This window comes from Mercenaria mercenaria, chromosome 17 (genome assembly GCF_021730395.1).
Source record: "Mercenaria mercenaria strain notata chromosome 17, MADL_Memer_1, whole genome shotgun sequence".
Lineage (NCBI taxonomy): Eukaryota > Metazoa > Mollusca > Bivalvia > Venerida > Veneridae > Mercenaria > Mercenaria mercenaria.
Window position 1 is genome coordinate 37,192,265 of NC_069377.1, and position 21,014 is coordinate 37,213,278.

General features: G+C 37.2%; 1 protein-coding gene across 2 annotated transcripts in view; it reads right to left on the reverse strand.

Moving 5' to 3' along the window:
- Positions 1-2,561: 2,561 nt before the first annotated feature.
- Positions 2,562-21,014, reverse strand: part of LOC123536248 (bridge-like lipid transfer protein family member 3B) — a 51,047-nt gene continuing 32,594 nt past the window's right edge. Inside the window, exons 12-20 of one of the 2 annotated variants that reach the window (XM_053527963.1) lie at positions 20,428-20,898; positions 14,772-14,878; positions 12,442-12,513; positions 7,635-8,808; positions 6,794-6,913; positions 5,800-6,067; positions 4,741-4,918; positions 3,918-4,074; positions 2,562-3,343 (exon numbers count right to left, since the gene is read on the reverse strand). In XM_053527963.1, coding sequence (XP_053383938.1) covers positions 2,997-3,343; positions 3,918-4,074; positions 4,741-4,918; positions 5,800-6,067; positions 6,794-6,913; positions 7,635-8,808; positions 12,442-12,513; positions 14,772-14,878; positions 20,428-20,898 — 2,894 coding nt within the window. In that variant the 3' untranslated portion in view covers positions 2,562-2,996. The remainder of the gene's footprint in view (positions 3,344-3,917; positions 4,075-4,740; positions 4,919-5,799; positions 6,068-6,793; positions 6,914-7,634; positions 8,809-12,441; positions 12,514-14,771; positions 14,879-20,427; positions 20,899-21,014) is intronic. The other variant, XM_053527964.1, reaches the window with a different exon arrangement.

The window sequence follows — 21,014 nt, forward strand, 5'->3', positions numbered from 1 at the left end:
TCTGGAGTAGAGGGTCTGGTGCAGAGACTTTGCAACTTTTTTGATCCGTGACAAAATCAGTGTTATGGATTATCATTATTAATTATAATTAGATTGACAAAATTGTTATGAATTACATGTACTGCATTGAAGAAAAACATAAATAGGGAGGCTGAGATGAATTGACAGTTAGGGTACAGTTTTCCTGCAATCAATAAGCATGCATTTAGTTAAGTTCATACAAGCATGACTAATGACCCAAAACAATGGGGTCATGGTATCAAGGAAATCCTATAATTTGTTATTTTAAGGATCTGTCACTCATTAAACGAAACCGGTTTTCAGCTCCAAGTCACCATGGCAAATTTGAAGTCATAACCAAAACTTTGGGTCATCTACTGAGATAGTATTTGATATGAAGTTGACAGTGCTTGACAGAAAAATCAACATTCAGTTCAGGTCACAGTGTTTGCCTAGACAAAGATAGGACATATCTACTGACAGTAAACACATTAAATTTGACAGGTGGCAAACTTATTAGATTATCAGAAAAAAATGTTACTAACACAGACAGAGGCCATCAGACACCCAACAGTAAAACATACATCCCTTGGTTTCATGATGGCTAAATACTTCTAAGATATATAAATACTGAAAATACTACTTGATATTTTTAAAGGAATTCATTCTGAGCGATCCATATTCAGTATAAGACAGCTGCTGGAAAACTCTGATGGAAATTAATAAAAAGGAAACTTTTGAATGCACATCTGATACATGTTTAATTCGTAATTGAGTAATCTGTTTCTACAACAGTCATTTCAGTACCTGTGGTATATGAAGATGCCATCATCATCTAGAATAACATCTTAGGATCTTCATGTTGATTGTCCTCTTCCTGCGTGGCGCATTTTGGCGGGTCGATCTCTGTAAAAACATATTATTAAAACAGTGTCCTATTTACACAAATACATCTGTGACAACTTAAAGTACTAGCTTGCTCTGTTATCTGCTGATATGATCTGTTCATTCAATATCTACTTAATCTTTTATCAAATTTTTGCACAGAGCAAATCAGAAAACGAGAAAATGTAGAATGATAAAGAAACTGGATGCATGTAAAAACAAGAGGAACATGAAGGCCCTGTATCGCTCACCTGACCTATTGACTTAAAGATCATCAAGAGTAACATTCTGACCAAGTTTTAAGATATGGTCATAAATGTGGCCTCTAAAGTGTTAACTAGCTTTTCCTTTGATTTGACCCAGTGACCTAGTTTCTGACCCGACATGACCCAGATTCGAACTTGACCTAAAGATCATCAAGATTAACATTCTGACTAAGTTTCATGAAGACACAGTCATAAATGTGGCCTCTAGAGTGTCAACAAGCTTTTCCTTTGATTTGACCTAGTGACCTAGTTTTTGACTCCACCTGACCCAGATTTGAACTTGACCTATAGATCATCAAGATTAACATTCTGACCAAGTTTCATTAAGATATGGTCATAAATGTGGCCTCTACAGTGTAAACTAGCTTTTCCTTTGATTTCACCTGGTGACCTAGTTTTTTATCCTACATGACCCAGATTCAAACTGGACCTTAAAATCATCAAGATTAACATTCTGACCAAGTTTCATGAAGATACAGTCATAAATGTGGCCTCTACAGTGTTAACAAGCTTTTCCTTTGATTTGACCTGATGATCTAGTTTCTGACCCCAGATGACCCAATATCGAACTTGTCCAAGATTTTATTAAGGGTAACACTCTGACCAAGTTTCATTAAGATTGGGCCAAAATTGTGACCTCTAGGGTGTTAACAAGCTTTTCCTTTGATTTGACCTGGTGACCTAGTTTTTGACCCCAGATGACCCAATATCGAATTTGTCCCAGATTTTATTGAGAGTAACATTCTGACTAAGTTTCATTAAGATTGGGCCAAAATTGTGACCTCTAGAGTGTTAACAAGCTTTTCCTTTGATTTGACCTGGTGACCTAGTTTTTGACCCCAGATGACCCAATATCAAACTCGTTCAAGATTTTATTAAGGGTAACATTCTGACCAAGTTTCATTAAGATTGAGCCAAAAATGTGACCTCTAGAGTGTTAACAAGCTTTTCCTTTGATTTGACCTGGTGACCTAGTTTTTGCTCCCAGATGACCCAATATCGAACTCGTCCAAGATTTTATTGAGGGTAACATTCTGACCAAGTTTCATTAAGATTACGCCTAAATTGTGACCTCTAGAGTGTTAACAGTCAAATTGTTGATGACGACGACGGACAACGGACACAGGGCGATCACAAAAGCTCACCTTGAGCATTTTGTGCTCAGGTGAGCTAAAAACTTTTCGGAAACTCAAGCTTCTATCATAGAACATGCACTCAGGGGCATGACTAAGATTTATGGTTAGAAGGGGACAGGTCTACAAGAAATGTTCAGTCACAGATATAAGTGAAATGGTAACTCTTTGTATTTGTAAAGAACTGTTGTCCCAGTTTTGGCTTAAAAAACAATTTTGATCTTTAATCTTCATTTTACAGTCACACAATTCTGTCAGACATACCTTAACTGAGCATAAGCACCACTTGTCTTTGTCTATGAAGGTAAACTAAAATTCCTCATTCTGAGTGAAAATATCAAAGACACAAGATATTTAAAATTTGATTCTAACACTTTTAAGTTTTTCTTTTATATAAAGAGATTTTCTTTTATATAAAGAAAGAAGGATTTTACCGTGTACTGTCTTGTCGATTAGAACATGTTTCGCAAAATGGCCTACTTTTGGCTATTTCAGTTTACTCCCTCGTTTTCAAAACCGCATTTTATTCAAGATTAGTATCCCAGGAATTCCTGGTGTAATTCGAATGTGTTAGAATGGAAATAGATTTTAGTTTTGCATGCTTTGTTGGCAAATAAAACATGTTTTTTTCGTTCATATGCGTCATTATTAATCACTTAGGCCTTCGGTCTTCATGATTAGATTACTACGCAGCTGAACTCAAAACCGTGTTTTATTTGCCGACAAAGCATGCAAAACTAAAATTTATTTCCCAAATAATAAATGTCTCAATAGAGACATAACAATAAAACAGACTGATACAAACCAGAAGTGTAAGAGTGAAATTATCTACAGAAACATGCATCGGCGTAGGAACAGCGACTTTCTCGTCTTCGATAAAACTCGTCATATTTAAAATGCTGGTCATTCGGAATGTAAACTTATAGTCCCTGATCCTTGCATCCATAACCCCTAATTCTGACCCCTTAGGGGCCATTAGTTCAGCACTTGGTCCCATAGTCATCTTAAATTTGATTGGATATGTTCCATCCTTTACGTCTGCTGAAGTTCTTACCACACCTGTAATAATCACTTTATTAGTCACAGTTTTTCTCTTTGTTACCTTGTACAAATTTATCATACCTGATATTACAAATGATCATCAAATCTATCATTGTACAAACAACAGACACAGATTTTAAACCTTCTTGATATAAACTTATCCCAGACTTTGCCATATTTTAGGTTAACAGTCTCTACTACTAGTATTTTCCCACCCTGTTAACTCAGCAGGTAAGATACAGGACTATGAATCAAGTGAACTGTTCTCCCTGATGGGTTGACAATATGCTACCTCTGTTTCATGTGGGGCAGTAGTAATTTACTTACAGTCAGCCCAGATACACTGGTTAAGATCAAACACTGCTGATTCAAAACTGAAACACTGATGAAAACATGGTGTTAACCCCATAATTTGTTTGATAGTCTGTATGGATTATAGTTACGCCCACACAATTCAGGTAAAATGGTAACAAACAAACAAATGAACGAATGAATGAACACACAAACAAATGAATGAACAAAGGAACAAACAAATATTAGAATCATAGTTATCTTTGTTAAAGGTTTATAGGAATATCTGAGAAGAACAAACCATTTTGTGCTGACAGTTTTGCATAGAAATCTTCGTAGGTTATATTTCCAGTTTCTTCACAATCAACAGCCTTTGTCTGTAGACAGAAGAATATGTCTTCCCCAACACTCTGTATCAACAACTCCGTTCCTGACAGCCGAAATACCACTGCTGACACCTGCACAAATGTTTATACAAATATTAGAATACAAATCCTTCTTTTATTCCTTATAAAGATATAGATGTACTCAGTAACTGTTTAGATTGTGGCAGTAACACACTTAGTAGAATGCTCAGATTTGTCATTGCTCAGAACTTTCACAGCATCAATGACAGTTCAGTTTTCTTGACTCTGGCTAAAACAATTCATATTACTCGATACTGAAACAAGAGCTGTCAGAGGACACAGGGTGCTCTAATCTTGGATGGTGAAATAGGGAATACCTTAGGAAACTTGAGCTATCCTGGAGTGATTAATAACCCCTATAGAGAAAACAAAACATTTATAACTTAAGTTTCAGAAATGTCAAGAAAAATTCAAATAGTTAAGAATTGAGGAGCATGGGTGCCATTCATCTTCCTATATCCCAGAAAAAAAATGTCTTGCACATCTATACTCTTGACCTTGGCATATATGATGCCAGTAATGATGAAGAAAAATTGTTTTAAGTTTGACATAAATCCATTTCTTAATATCAGCGATAGACAGAAAGTGCATAAAAACTTCTACCTGAAATTCTAAGTAAAAAGAGGACATAATTCATAGAGTTGGTGGAAGAGATATGACCCTTGTGACATATCATGTAGGTGAACAGAAAAAGCTTAAAAAACAAGAAATTCATACCACTTCTTTAGCACGTGAGGCTGATGTGCTCTCAGCAAACACACTTGACAGATCGTCAGTATCTGCTGTGGAGGACGTCTCCGAGACGTGACTATGGACAAAAGCTGGAGCCTCATTTTCATCAAGTGCCAAAAATTCAAAATCGTCATCATCGGAGATGTCCGTTCTTATCGAAATGCTAAAAACAAAGATTGTGATTTAAAATTTGTCCATAACAAGAAGCCCAAAAGGACCCAAGTCACTCACCTGAGGAGAGCTTTTTCATTTTGCTTCTGACACAGTTTGGTGAAGAATCAGATTATTAATAACTACATGGAACTTTTTCTATTATTTGATGGCCCCAAAATGCATAACCATTAGAGCAAATTTGAGACGGGCCAAACCAAGAGTGCAAAAGATTAAGTATGGGGGAAAAGTTCATGAGAAGAAGTTGTTTACAAATTCTTCAGCTCTGTCATCCCCTATTCAAAGTCAAGTGGAACCACAGTATTTTCAGTATTTTGGGAAAATGAAATATACCCTTGACTTTGGGAATTTTAGCTGTGTTTGGTCACAACTAGGAAAAAATTTCAAACTATTTATTACATAAGAACAACATAAAACTATCTCTTAGACTAATAATAATTTTTAAATAGGTCATTAAACACATTGTCATAGAGTTGATAAATCAAAGCCTATCTTACATACCCAGCAATACAAGACAGAACTGGATAAATGAAGTACAGTGAAATCAACAACATCCTTGGGCTACTAGCTTTTTTTGCATTTCATAGTTGTGTCGATCAAAGATATTGAATCCCAACAAAAGAAAAACTTAAATAAAATCCCGTTTATTTTATTTTCAAAACTTGCAGTTCACAAATTTACATCCCCATGAAAAAACCATCAAATTAAATGATTTTGCAGTATGTTTTGCTGAAGTCATACGGTAACCTTTCATGCATTACAGGCAAGGACCCAATATAACCACACATGCAGACAACTGGGTAGAACTACCATTTGCATGCCAGCTAGATGACCTCCTTAAATTTAATAGCATGTTGTATACTTAAAACATACCTGTCACTATCATCAATATCATCTGGATCCAGTTTGTTCTTGATTTTACCCATAAAATTTGATATGTTGGAAACTCCAGTTGTCAAGGACTTCTTCATAGAGGTCGGGGTCAATTTACTTCCTGACCTTGACCTTTGACCAGATGTACTTCCCAAAGAGGAGAGTCCTGAGTCACTGGCCGTGTACTGGATACTTTGGCCGCTGATATTTAAGCCAGGTATCTCTGCTTGTGAGACATCTTCACTGGAGTGCGAGTCTAACCTTATACCTGTCAATAAAAATCATCTTAACACTACAAATAACCCTGAAGATTAAGACTTCATGACATAATTTATAAACCCATAAGTTTTACCTCAGCTTTACATCAATGTGTGCAAAATGCAAGTATTAAGGTAATTCTGCACATCTGTGTCAAAGGTTTTTTTAGTTCTGCATATCCATGTCAAAGTTTTCTTTTCCATGAATAGCCATGGATTTCAGAGCAGCATGATGTCCTGAGAAAACTCAGCTGATTGTATGACAACAAAGTGACCCACCTGCCCAAACGATCACCTTTGATAAACAGCCACCAGTCATAAGAAGCAGACTTGAATTACCTCTGACCAATTTCATTCTAAAAATTACTTGAAATTTGCGAAACTGCAATCGCCTATCTTCTGCAATCAGCTGTCAGCAGGTATTGTTTCTGTCACGCTTGTAAAACAGACACATTTAATATGTGGAAAAAAATGCTAATTTTTATAGAAATTTGTCTCTCAATATATCATACGTTTACAGTGGGTTTTTTTCATAACTGAAGCAATGTTTCGCTATTCATTTCAATAAAATGGTCAAAAAAAGTGAAACAAACAGATTAAATAATTATGTAGATGTAAAATTACTGGAAACTTCAATCTTTACTTCAAATCAAGTTCATACAATTGATCCTTAAGTCTCAAACAATAGCTTGTGTAACATCCAAAGCTAGCTGGTTGGTGAATACTCTCTAGTTTACCTTGCTGTGATATAAGTAGTCCGTCAGCACTATGTGTATAACGTCCTATGGTTGAGTCACTCTGGGAGTGAGACATGTGGCTTTCTACATGCAAATTTTCTGTCTGTTCTATACGAGGTCCTAAAAATAGAAACACTGCAACTGACAGCTCAAGGTCAAAAGCCACTATTCAATATCAGTTACAAATAGCAATCTGTGCTACAGCTGTAATTCTAAGTTTCCTAATAACCTACTTCTCTACATGTGTTGAATGTCCTATTCAACTTTTGAATTGCACACACATATCTTACACATTTTGATGTGTGTTAAACAACTTTTTAAAGATTTGAAGGCTATCTTTGATAAATGGTTACACAGAGATGGCAACTAAATAGATCAAAACTTACCATTCATGCATGACATTTCGAAGTTCATACTGTGGCAACACAACTTGAGCAAGATTTTCTTCATACTGTTTGAAGTACTACACAATTACTGTCAACTCATAATCACACAACAACCAACTACATATTACACTGAGAATTCTGTGAACTATGCACACTTTGTTGTCAATGAATTCAAACAGAAAAGTAATCTGAAATCTTTGCAATGGTCGCAGACAGTTCTTAAATACAAAATGATGAAGACGGAAAAGTCACAAGTTAAAATGATGGTAACAATCATAGAAAGTCATGTTATGGCTTCTATGCAGTAAAGATGCTCACAACAGTGCTGGATACCATAGTAGAACAGTTTTCTGTTTTACTTCACTGACAACAATTTCAGAAGACCACTCTGAAGTGTTAGAAGCCTGTTTTAAAATGCGAATGGATTATATAATATATAAATCATATTAAGTTACCTCCATCTGACTCTATGACTGTAAGTATCTGCTCTGGTTGTTCAACAACTTCCACACCATTTACCCCTTCTGTACCTCCTACAACATCGCTGTCTGTATCACCATCCCTCTCATCAATACTCTCTGAATTTGGAGAGCACAAAATGTCTGCCGGATTACTCAAGGGAAGTAATTCAGCAATGTAAGGACAAACCATTGCAAATTCTAAATCTGGTATCACAATAGGCATAGAAAAAGTTTGAGATGGAGAATTATTTCCTTTCAGGAAATCCTCAACATCTGCATTTAGCTGAGCTTGAAAATTTGAAAGTGATTCAGTAAGACGCATCAAAAATAAAAACTGCGGATTGTTCAGCTGAGCTCGGATTTTCCCACCAATTTTGGCAACGAGGTTAAAATCGGCGACCTTCAGAGCTGTATATTGCACATTTCCCTCATCTGTATCACAGTTATTGGAATCTTTGAGACCATTACTTTGGAAATTATTATCAGTTTTTGGATCTGAAGGACTTTCTTCACTATCTTCGGAATAGTACTGTTTAAGCAGCTGTCTTGTTTTTCGTCTGTTTTGCTTTTCCTCTGGGTTTTCTGCACTTTCACTATTCTCGGCAAAATTTCCATTCAAAGTTGAACTACTGTTTCTAGGTAATATAACATCATCTGGAATTGATGATGGCCGACAGATCCATAATGTTAATGGAAAAGATTCTACAAACGGCACAGGCCGAGTCCGACTTGTTGGCACTCCAAGGAATTCCAACCAAACTTGATCGATACAGAGTCCCCACATATCACAGCGCATGTCACGTTTAAGGGTATTTGTTCTCAATAAGGATTTGATAGCATCAGTGCCAATGTCTGCCTCACTGAATCCATTTGGCAACTTTCCATTTAGCAGTTCTAAAATATAATCACAGAGGTAAGGATTTACGCGAGAATCTGCAAATGCCTGGAAGATCTTTGGAATGGAAGTCAATTTACAGGTGTCATTTGGAAAAGCTGCACACTTAAACATATCACAGTCAACATACTGACTAAGCAGCCCTTGAAGGTCACTGAATGTAAATTGGTTTTCGATATGCGTGTTGGACGCTGTTATCTTTGAGAACTGGATCTGTAACGAATCCGGACGGTCCGGCTGGTTTTCAACATTTTCCTCTGCTGAGATCACTAACTGCAATGGTTAAAAACAGGCTATAGTTTTAATCCTTACCCTGCTAAATTTCTATCATGAACTTGTCCATCTTTCAATTCTGACAGTACCATTAACTGTTAAAAGGGATGCATACAAAAAAGATACTGACTGAATTGCGAACAGTTCAGATCAGTATATCCAGCATGATAAGGGTTAATCAAACATATCATATAAATTGAAGAGAAAATTATTTTTTCTTTGTTATATTTTCACCAAAAATTCTTACATTTTTGTTTAAAAAATCATTTACAACTTTAGCAATTATATTCTAGTATCAAACAAGAGTGCCAAAATGTCACAATATACGCCCATCACAGCAAATTTCTTTACTCTAGCACCTGTATTTGCAAATGGAATTTTAATTTTGTGGTTGTTTAGTAATCATTGTAAGTCTTTTGTTTTTCTAAGTCTACAAAAAAACTCCTTACCAGGTAGAGATACCTTAAAATACACCTAAAATTGGAAAGTAACATCTATGTTGTACCACAGAAAAGTGGTCTTGTTTTTTCCCTACGGTCAATTATAAAAAAGTTACAATATAAGTTATTTATAGTAACAACTAAGGGAAGTTAATCTTAATGGTCCATTACTAAGGGAAAGTGAGTTGGCAATTGTTTTCATAGCCAGTGCATAGACTTCTGCAAGACACTAAATAATGAAGATTGGCAGGTCAAAATTTACAGAAGGTCTTTGGAACTCAAAGAAATGTATGTGTATTATGTTGAAATTCCAATGAATCGACAGAATGACCCCCCAGGTCTTTTTAACTTTCTTCATACTTCATAGAAAAATAATTGTACATATACTGCGATTTATTTCGAATTTCTACATACCAACTTTCATTTTTCAATAAAATGAAACAGTTTCTGTGCTTTTTAAAAGAAATTAAAATGTTCACTTTCCTTAGTATTGGACCTTTAAAAAAAAAAAAAAAAAAAAAAAAAAAAAATTGTAAGTCCACACAAAAATCTTTACCAGGTAGAGATTAGTCAAAATACACCTCAAAATTGGATGTAGCATGCATGTTGTACTACAGAAAAGTGGTCTCGATTTTTCCCTACGACTAGTAATGAAAAAGTTACAATATAAGCTATTTATAGTAACAACAAAGGGAAGTAATTCTAAAGAAGGGAACGGCGCATGACACTTCGTCTCATGATGGTGTATAATTGTGCCAAGTTACATCAAAATCCCTCCATGCATGAAGAAGAAATGCTTCGGACAGTCATTCTTGTATCTGACCTTTGGCCTCTAAGTGTGACCTTGACCTTAGACCTAGGGACCTGGTTCTTGCGCATGACACTCCGTCTTGTGGTGGTGAACATTTGTGCCAAGTTATATCAAAATCCCTCTATGCATGAAGAAGAAATGCTTCGGACAAGGTTTTCATTCTTGTATCCTTTGACCTCTAAGTGTGACCTTGACCTTAGACCTAGGGACCTGGTTCTTGCGCATGACACTCCATCTCGTGGTGGTGAACATTTGTGCCAAGCTATATCAAAATCCCTCCATGCATGAAGAAGATATGCTTCGGACAAAGTTTTCTTTCTTGTATCCTTTGACCTCTAAGTGTGACCTTGACCTTAGACCTAGGGACCTGGTTCTTGCGCAGGACATTCCGTCTCACGATGATGAACAATTGCGCCAACTTTCATCAAAATCCCTCCATGCATGAAGAAGATATGCTCCGGACAAAGTCATTCTTGAATTTGACCTTTGACCTCTGTGACCTTGACCTTAGACCTAGGGACCTGGTTCTTGCGCATGATACTCCGTCTCATGATGGTGAACATCTGTGCCAAGTTTCATCAAAATCCCTCCATGCATGTAGAAGATATGCTCTGGACAAAGTCTGTTGACGCCCTCGCCCGCCCATCCGCCCGCCAGGGGTGTTCCCATAATACGTCCCGTTTTTCAAACGGGCATATAAAAATGGTAAGCGAACTAATACTAGAAATAAACACAAAACATTTCTCATTCAAAACTGCAGACAATTTCACAAATGTAAGAAATAAACGACCCAAAAGCATGATCTGAAAGTTTGTATGTTATATCAAACTACTTTGCAAAGGCAGGGAAACCAGTTGCTGCCCATTTGAGTCACACCATGAGAAAACCAACATAGTACATTTGCGACAAGCATGCTGTTCGCTAACGGTTTCTCTAATTGCAACAGGCTTTGAAAGCGAACAGCATGGATCCTAACCAGACTGCGCAGATGCGCAGGCTGGTCTGGATCCATGCTGGTCGCAAACGCACTATGTTGGTTTTCTCATGGTACAGCTCATTTAATTAATCCCCCGCCGTGGCGGAGGGATTATAGGAATGGTCTGCGTCCGTCCTTCCGTCTGTCCTTCCGTCCGTAACAAATTCGTGTCCGGTCCATATCTCCTAAACCCCTTGAAGGATTTTCATAAACTTGGGTCAAATGATCACCTCATCAAGACGATGTGCAGAACCCATGAGTCAGCCTTGTCGGTTCAAGGTCAAGGTCACAACTCAAGGTCAAAGGTTTGAGCCTGCCATTTTGTGTCCGCTCTATATCTCCTAAACCCCTTGAAGGAATTTTATAAAACTTGGGTCAAATGATCACCTCATCAAGACGATGTGCAGAACCCATGAGTCAGCCATGCCGGCTCAAGGTCAAGGTCACAACTCAAGGTCAAAGGTTTGAGCCTTCTATTTTGTGTCCGCTCTATATCTCTTAAACCCCTTGAAGGAATTTTATAAAACTTGGGTCAAATGATCACCTCATCAAGACGATGTGCAGAACCCATGAGTCAGTCATGCCGGCTCAAGGTCAAGGTCACAACTTAGGGTCAAAGGTTTGAACCTTCCATTTTGTGTCCGCTCTATATCTCCTAAACCCCTTGAAGGATTTTCATCAAACTTGGGTCAAACGATCACCTCATCAAGACGATGTGCAGAACTTATGAGTCAGCCATGTCAGCTCAAGGTCAAGGTCACAACTGAAGGTCAAAGGTTTGAGCCTTCCATTTCGTGTCCACTCTATTATCTCCTAAACCCCTTGAAGGAATTTTATAAAACCTGGGTCAAATTATTACCTCATCAAGACGATGTGCAGAAATTATGAGTCAACCATGCCAGCTCAAGGTCAAGGTCACAACTAAGGGTCGAAGGTTTGAGCCTTCCATTTGGTGTCCACTCTGTATCTCCTTAACCCCTTGAAGGATTTTCATCAAACTTTGGTCAAATGATCACCTCATCAAGAACTCATGAGTAAGCCATGTCAACTCAAGGTCAAGGTCACAACTGAAGGTCGAAGGTTTCAGCTCTGTATCTCCTAAACCCCTTGAAGGATTTTCATGAAACTTTGGTCAAATGATCACCTCATCAAGACGTTGTGCAGAATTCATGAGTCAGCCGTGTCAGTTCAAGGTCAAGGTCACAGCTAAAATCAAAGGTTTTACCCTTTCACTATCCATAGCAGTGGCGGGGGATTTAGCTGTCTTTCAGACTGCCTTGTTTTCCATAATATCAGGAGACAAACAGAGACAAATAAAAATTGATCATGGATGTCAATATTCACAATTATATGTTATTTATATTTCAGTATTTGCACTTTGTTCAGAAATATCTAATTTCACTTACCCTTGGCATCAAGGATTCTATCTTGATATCTACATGTTCCAACTTTTTCTGGAACTCATTCTCATGGGTTTCCTGTAAAAAATTATAATCATCTCACTAGATATTCTATCAATTATCAAAGACAGAGGAAAAAATTGAAACAAGAGGGTCATTGACCCTAAAGTGCTCAACTGTGTAAAAGGCTTCAAGTGTGTTTGTATCATGTATTGGTACAAGTACAGAGTTAGGTTTATATAAATATTAAGGCTCTAGCTATTATGGATCCAGAGAAGATATTCAAAGTTTCTTTTATATTAGCCTATACAGTCAACATTGTATTAAGAGACCACCCAAGGGACAGCTAAGAAGTGGTCTCTTAATGGAATGGTCTGTTAATGAATTTCAGTCAGATGAAAAGAAAAGTTATTTTTAACTGTTAATGTAATAGTATTAACTATGAACATATATGTATGGTTCAAAAATCTGTTTTTACATCGTGAACACTTTTCCAAGTACACAAACCGTGAAAATTATGGCTAGATTGTTTGTAAGTTCGACTGATACAAAGGTTAATTGCATTCAGTCACGTGTAAAACGTACTTACTAATTACACAGATGAAGAAATGCCCAGTAGAATTTTGGTACCTGGTCGCTTAATAGATACTTTTTTTGAATATTTTACCTGTCGGGACTACATTAATGTGGTCGCTATTCGTTTAATAAAAAAGTTGTTTAATAGAATGAATTTATGTACTGAAAACGTTCGGGAGGGATTTTGACTGGTCGTTTAATACAAAAATCGCTAAATAGAGGTGGTCGCAAGTACGATGTTGACTGTATTATAATTTCACACACATAAGCATGGCCATTTTTGAACCTAGGACAATAATTTTAAAAATTATGGTATACAGTCAAACCCTGTTATCAAACAACAAATATCCAAGAGACACGTGTGTAAAATTGTTTTAAAATTTGGCCTGCTGTTTCTGACAAGAACATCTTTAAAGTTTCCAATATATACATACAAGGGAAAAAAGTGACAACTCCCCCTGACAGCCATGTCTTATGACAAATCAAAATAATTTGAACAATCTTGGTAGATGGTCACACAAGGACCATCTAAATGTGTGAAACTATTTTAAAATCAGACCAGCAGTTCTTGACCAGGAGATATTAAATTATTCTAAAATCAGGAGATATCAAATTATTCTAAAATCAGGAGATATCAAATTATTTTTAAATCGGGCCAGCTGTTCCTGACCTGGAGATTTTTAATGTTTCAAATATATACATAAAGGGGAAAAGAGACCACGCCCTCTGGGGGCCATGTTTTTTTTTTATTGAAATGCAATAATTTGAACATTCTTGGTAGAGGGTCACACTAGGACTTCAATTGGTTCAAGCATACGTTAGACCTGGTTTAATATCTCATTTAATGCCATTCAACATCTTTTTTTCAAATTTCTTTCCATTGAAAATCACATTTTCCTGTTGTTCTTTTTGTGGGTCTTACTTGTGTAAAGTTTAATCATGGGAACTGAAAGGTTGGGCCATATCTGAACCTTTTGCATCAGACAAGCAATGTCATAATTCCATTTACTATGCACCATGACTAATACTGATTCCTTATTTTTGTTCTTGTTGTTTTTTCTTTCTCTAAAAGTCACACTGACAATCAGTCATATGGCGAATTAGCTTAATATTGAAGATCTCTTGCCCAAGCATTTCAACATGGATGGGCACTGTCCAAGATTATTTAACATGATGCCCTTGTCCTAAGCATTATTTCAACTGGAGGCCTTGTCCCAAGGCATTATTTCAAAAGGATGGCACTTGTCCTCAGGCATTATTTCAACATGGATGGGCACTTGTCCTCAAGCATTTTAAATGGATGGCACCAAGGCAAACTGTCACCTTCCGACGGCTTTCAAATGGAGGCCCCTTGCCCCTCAAGCATTATTCAAACATGGATGGGCACCTTGTCCCTCAAGGCATTATTTCAAACATGGATAGGCACCTTGTCCCGCAAGGCATTATTTCAAACATGGATGGGCACCTTGTCCCTCAAGGCATTATTTCAAACATGGATGGGCACCTTGTCCCTCAAGGCACTTTTTTAGAAATGGATGTGCACCAAGGCAGAACCACTGACCTCCCCTCTCTGCACCCCCCATCCCCCCCATAAAAACTGGATGGCTTCCTGAAATGACATGAGCAGGACCCAACACAAAGAGGTGAGGGGAAAGTGATTTAAAATCATCAACTTTAAAAGCATGTGAATTGAAAAAGAGAACACATATACCATATTTATGAAAAATGTCATCAATATAGGATAAAACAAACATACATACCACCACCTGAGCAAGATTGAGAGAGAAATAATTGGACCAGAGCATTGTCAGGTAGTCGATGTGCAGTCTCACTGGGTTGATTAACACATACATGTTCGCATGGGGAACTGAAAAATACATGACAACATCAATTAGTGTTCACTACTGTAACAGTAAATAACAAGAGGGTCCTTGATTGTCACCTGAGTTTAACAATTCTGACAGTTTAATCAAAAGCTGGATCACCCTGAACATGCTGAAGGTCACATTACTACAAATAACTGGTAACTCTTATTTTTAGCCTGACTCAGATCTACAGTTTGATATCTAACATATATGAACAAGCAAATTTAAACTAGAGATGTCACTAAGATTATTCATACCCCTATTAAAAGCCTTGTTTAAAAAGGTTATATAATGGTAAAAAATGTAACTCATTGTATCTTGTTAAATATTTTCTATCAATGTAGATTCAGGATTGTTTTTTTAATTGTCGGTCTGTCATAATAGAGAATGCAGAATAAGCCCATGTCGCACAATGGAGGCCTATTGAAAAATCAATAGTAGTGTCAAATTATCAGTAAAAATTACATGGTTCAGTTAATAGTACACCCAGTACTATCTATAAACTAATTAAATCAACATTGTACTGCTGTATGGCCTTACCTCAGGTATATGTACTAGAAATTTAACACATGTAATAGGAGCGGAAAAATGTGCAGCCCGATACAGGACTCGAAGCTGCTCTACCAACTGAGCTAATAGGACAATCGATATCATAGACCTATTATATACATTATATACACACTGCTATATTCCTCCCTCCTTTTTTTCAAAGACAAACTCAGATTCTTTTAACTAACCCAGCCATAGCTTCACCCTAGCTCTAGGATTCCAAGGCTAGTCACCACACTCACGGCACCAATGTAATAGGAGCAGGAAAACGTGCAGCCCGATACAGGACTCGAACCTGCGACCTTCTGCTTGCAAGTCAGATGCTCTACCAACTGAGCTAATCGGACAATCGAAATTATAGACTAACTAGAGATGCTTTTGAGAAAAGCACATGTCTCCCACAACTGCCCAATGAAAAATGACTAGTTTCTCTGGATGGTCTAGACGAATGGATCCAATCAGTAATTCAAGGGCCATAATTCAAAAGTGCCTAAACGGATTTGGCTAGTTATCAAACTTGGCCGAGGTCTTATGGTCAAACACATTTTGTTCAAGTTTGGTGAAAATCTGATGAGAAATGTTCGACTTAAGAGTGCAGACAAGCTTTGTGACAGACTGCTGCCCAATGAAAAATGACTAGTTTCTCTGGATGGTCTAGATGAATGGATCCAATCAGTAATTCAAGGGCCATAATTCAAAACTGCCTAAGCGGATTTGGCTAGTTATCGAACTTGGCCGAGGTCTTATGGTCAAACACATTTTGTTCAAGTTTGGTGAAGATCCGATGAGAAATGTTCGACTTAGAGTGCGGACAAGCTTTGTGACAGACAGACAGACACACACACAGACAGACAGACACACACACAGACTGGAGTAAATCAATATGTCTCCCACACCACTGTGTGGTGGGAGACATAATTATATACATTATATACACACTGCTACATTCCTCCCTCCTTTTTTCAAGGACAAACTCAGATTCTTTTGACTAACCCAGCCATTGCTTCTCCATAGCTCTAGGATTCCAAGGCTAGTCACCACACTCATGGCACCAATGTAACAGGAGCGGAAAAATGTGCAGCTCGATACAGGACTCGAACCTGCGACCTTCTGCTTGCAAGTCAGATGCTTTACCAACTGAGCTAATCGGACAATCGATATCATAGACCTATTATATACATTATATACACACTGCTACACACACATCAATAAAATTTGAAAAATTTGCTACTTTTATTAAATGAAATGGCAACATCTAAGGATTATAGCAGGTCAATTATTGGGGCTTCTGACAAAGTGAAGGATATTTTGTGTGAACCTTGTGAACAGGATGAGCGACAGACAGAAGCTGAAGGATTCTGTGTGGACTGTTCTGAATACTTATGCGGACAATGTTACGAGGACCATAAACTATTTAAAGCTTTTAGTAACCATGTACTTCAGGACAAGGAAAACATGCCTCAAACTGTCACTGGAGTTGGGATAAAAGATTCATGCCTTAAAAAATGTGACCTACATCCAGACAAGGTCATTGAATATTTCTGTAGGTCATGTGACACGCTTGGATGCACCACATGTATCACACTGGATCATAGACAATGTAAGAAAGTTGAGCATATTCCAAAAATTGTTAAAGCAGAAAATGTAAATCAAGAACTTCAAGCATTTATCAAGCATGTTAAACTGATTTCTACACAGGTGAAAGAAAGTAAAAATAGATTAAAATCTATGTCTGGTACAACAGACAATATGAGAAAGATGGCAAAAACAGAGCTGAAGAATCAACGAGTTAAAGTTAACAAATTCTCTGATGACCCAGGGCACCCGTTTGGCCATTTTTGGGGCCGAATATGGGTACCATTCCCCTCCTAAAATAATATGTTTTTTTCCTCTTTCTCAGAAGAAAATTCCCCATGATGATAGGTTGTTTGCCACAAATAGATATTAACTCTTTTTTAATATTATATAGTGCCTCTAAGGAAGATTACTGTTGCAATATAGTCACATCAGTTAGAAATGACTGAAAACAGTATTAATAAGTGTGAAAAGTAGTTACATATACATGGCTTAAACTTCCCCTTTTTTCTTAAAATGTCGAAAAATTCCCCTTCTGAGGGTATGGGTACCTGTCCCCAAAAGTTGTCTAGTGCCCTGTGACCTTGAAAAAGAAATGGATAGTTAGATTGATGCAATGCACATCCAATCTGGTAATATAGCCATTGTATCAGCAGCTTCAAAAACATAATGATACCATGGATAAAGAACTTGAAGATTTCAAAACTAGAGTCAGTACAAACCAAAAAGCCGGGCAACTCTGTGAAGCATTTATAGCTATGAAACGTTCAGCTGCAGATGCTGATGCTATTGAGAAACAATTCCAAAACATGCAAACTGAAAGTAAAATATTGAAATACAAACTTCTTCCTTCATCCAAAATTAAAGACATGAAGAAAAACATAACTGGGTTGTGTAGATTGGAAACTGAAACTGTGCTGCTTGATAAAAGTGCAACACAAGCTGCTGGTAAACAACAAATACCTATTACAACATCACCCTCAAAAGCACAAGACACCACAAAACAGACAACTAAAAGACCTGATGCTTTAAATCTGAAAACACTGAGACTGAACACAGAGATAAATGTGAGGACCAGCAATGATACAACAACCCCTTATGTAAGAGGCACTGCAGTGATGCATGAACATTACATTGTTATTGCCGATAACAACAATAAATCAGTAAAGGTGATAGATGTAAGGAATAAGAAAGTGGTATCGGAAATGATCATGGAAGAAGCAGTTCGGAATGTGACAAGTATCAAAGATGATAAAATTGCAGTAGCACTAGAATCCAAACTACAAATTCTATTGGTGTCAAAAGCTGCACTCATTAAAGAATCTGACATTGACACTGAGCAAACATGTTTCGATGTAGTATATAATGATGAAAATCTAATTGTAGCTCAAGATTTGCATGTAAAAGTTATTGACATGCAAGGCAGCATCCTGGAAACATTTAAAACTAATTCTGAGCATGAAAGGCTGTTAAGAGCTTCCTACGGTTTAGCAATCAGTGCAGACAACCAAATTATCTACATATCTGATTATATAAAGAACAATATCATTAGTTTGACCAAAGAAGGACATGTTAAAAGCATCTACACAGACACTGACCTAAAAGGTCCTTGGGGTGTAACTACAGACAATGAAGGCAAAATATATGTGTGCAGCACTGAGAAACACTGCATTCATCAGCTGCGTGCAGACTGCACCAAACTGCAAGTTTTTAAAAACATATTTGGTGGAAGTATTACCTGCATCAACACAAACAAACTCATTGTAGGTGGCCGAGAAAGCTTAAGGATATATGAACTACTGTGAAAATGAAACAAACATAATCATGTTGGTTTTTGCTGAACTTTTTCTGGTGGGCATGATTATCAGAGTTGTAATAAAGGTTATGATTAAAAACAAAAAGTACCTGCCTACTAAAACACTCTCCAGTCACTATAGTCTGCCTGCGGCAATAAAATGATTAAGTTCAAATTATCTCTTTCAGCTGTGTCCAATTAAACAAGAGTTATTAAATAAATATAATATACATTGATTGTCTTTTGAAGATTCATCAAAGTTTCAGCCAAGGGAGTAGTGCAAGGTGGATATCGCTATTCCAAGGTCAATAAATCCTCATATCTCCCAAACCTGAATAGCAACAACTGCATCACTATAAAATCAAACAACTTGAAAGCTATTTGAGAAAAGAGTATCCCACCCAAAACACTTTTGCAGCAGTTTTTTTCCAGTGTTTTTGTCATAGTGTACAACATCACATTCTTAAGACATCACAATGTTATGATGTTACTGTTGGAGGTCATGCAATTTGAGTTTCTGGCTCCAATTTTTTATCAAATATTATGTGACTAGTCTTTAGACCAATGAGAGGAAATAAATATAAATTTAATGAGTTATATCATATGATCAATATAGCTACAGCTGTATTTGATATCCAGCTGACAGACACTGCAATTATGCTCCTCAGCAAATACCAAAGTTTGTAAGTATTCATTACTGCTGTGTTTCTGAACTGCTGACCACTGAAACAGTAGGGGTCATCTAGTTACAACAGGTATGAAGTTTGTCAACTGTAGGCCCAAGTGTTCTCCAATTACTGTCAGAAACAATTTTCAGTCTCACAGTCATTTTAACCTTAATATTTGACCTACTGACCTATAAAACAATAGGAGTCATAGACAATACTAACCAAAGGCAATGATCTGAACAGTAATAACCCTTACCATGCTATATTTCTATAATGAACTTGTCCATCTTCCAATTTGGACAGTACCGTTAACTGTTAGAATGGGTGCTTATCAAAAAGATTCTGGCTGAATAGCGAACAGTGCAGATCATGATCAGACTGCATGGATGTGCAGGCTGATCATGATCTACACTGGTTGCAAAGGCAAAACCAATCGTGTCCAGCATGGAAAGGATTAAGTCTGACAGTCCAAAGCATTCTTCACTAACTCATCTGAAACCATTTCAGACAATGTAACCTTGACCTTTGACCAACAATACATCAACTGACCAAAGACAACCACTCTATGCAGTTTGACCACTGCATGCCAATTCATTCGAAATGTTTTGATCAAACAACTGTTTTCAGTCACAAGGTCACTGTGACACCATCCTCTGCAAGAAAGGTAAGAGCAAGTATAATGTCCACATGTAATCATCCTATGAAGTTTAACCACTGTAATACCAAGGCTTTCTCTAGCTACTGATCGGAAATCAAACTTGTCTACAGACTGGCGGACTGAAAGACAAGAACAAAACAATACTCGTATACCATTTGCAGTATACCCCCACAAATTAACAACCTGCAGGTGGTATTTCTAGATAATTTCTGGGTTGTACTTTCCGCAGGAACTTATGATAGCGCTAGAATAGCGGTCTGAAGACAACTTGAAAACTAAGGCAGCTTAATCATGAGTAAAGATTACCTGGATAATCTATTCCATCAGTGAAGAAGTAGTCCGTATATTCAACATGTACAACTGACATATCAGACGGTAAATGTAGGGCCTTCTTGTCAGAACTGAAGAACTTTTTCGGAGTATTTCTCTTATTATCTGCTGTCGAAACTCTGTAGATAATAAACTCTTCTATCTTCAAAACCATACAGCTCTCTAGTAATTTAGTTACTCTCTGCCCAGTCTGACCTTGACCTTGAGATTGTCCATTAGCATGACCCTGACCTTTGACCCCTTGAGGATTTTGCATTTGCTGAGCTGATTTGGCCGGGGATTTCTGATTGGCTGTTTTGTGAGCAGGTGACTGTGTAGGGGAGAGAACTTTACACACTTCCCTAGCTTTAGTTGCTTCTGCACGAAAGGCTTTAAACAGTTCCTGAACCCAGGTGTTCCTTGACCCTTGATTGTCAGTGTAACGGTACCAGTTCTTCCTCTCACCACCTGCAATTATATCAAATCAATGTTTTTTTTTTCAGAATTTTAAAGGATTACTTAAGTTTCAAGACCTAGTTTTCAGAATAACATATAAAAAGACACAGAAACATACATTATTGAAA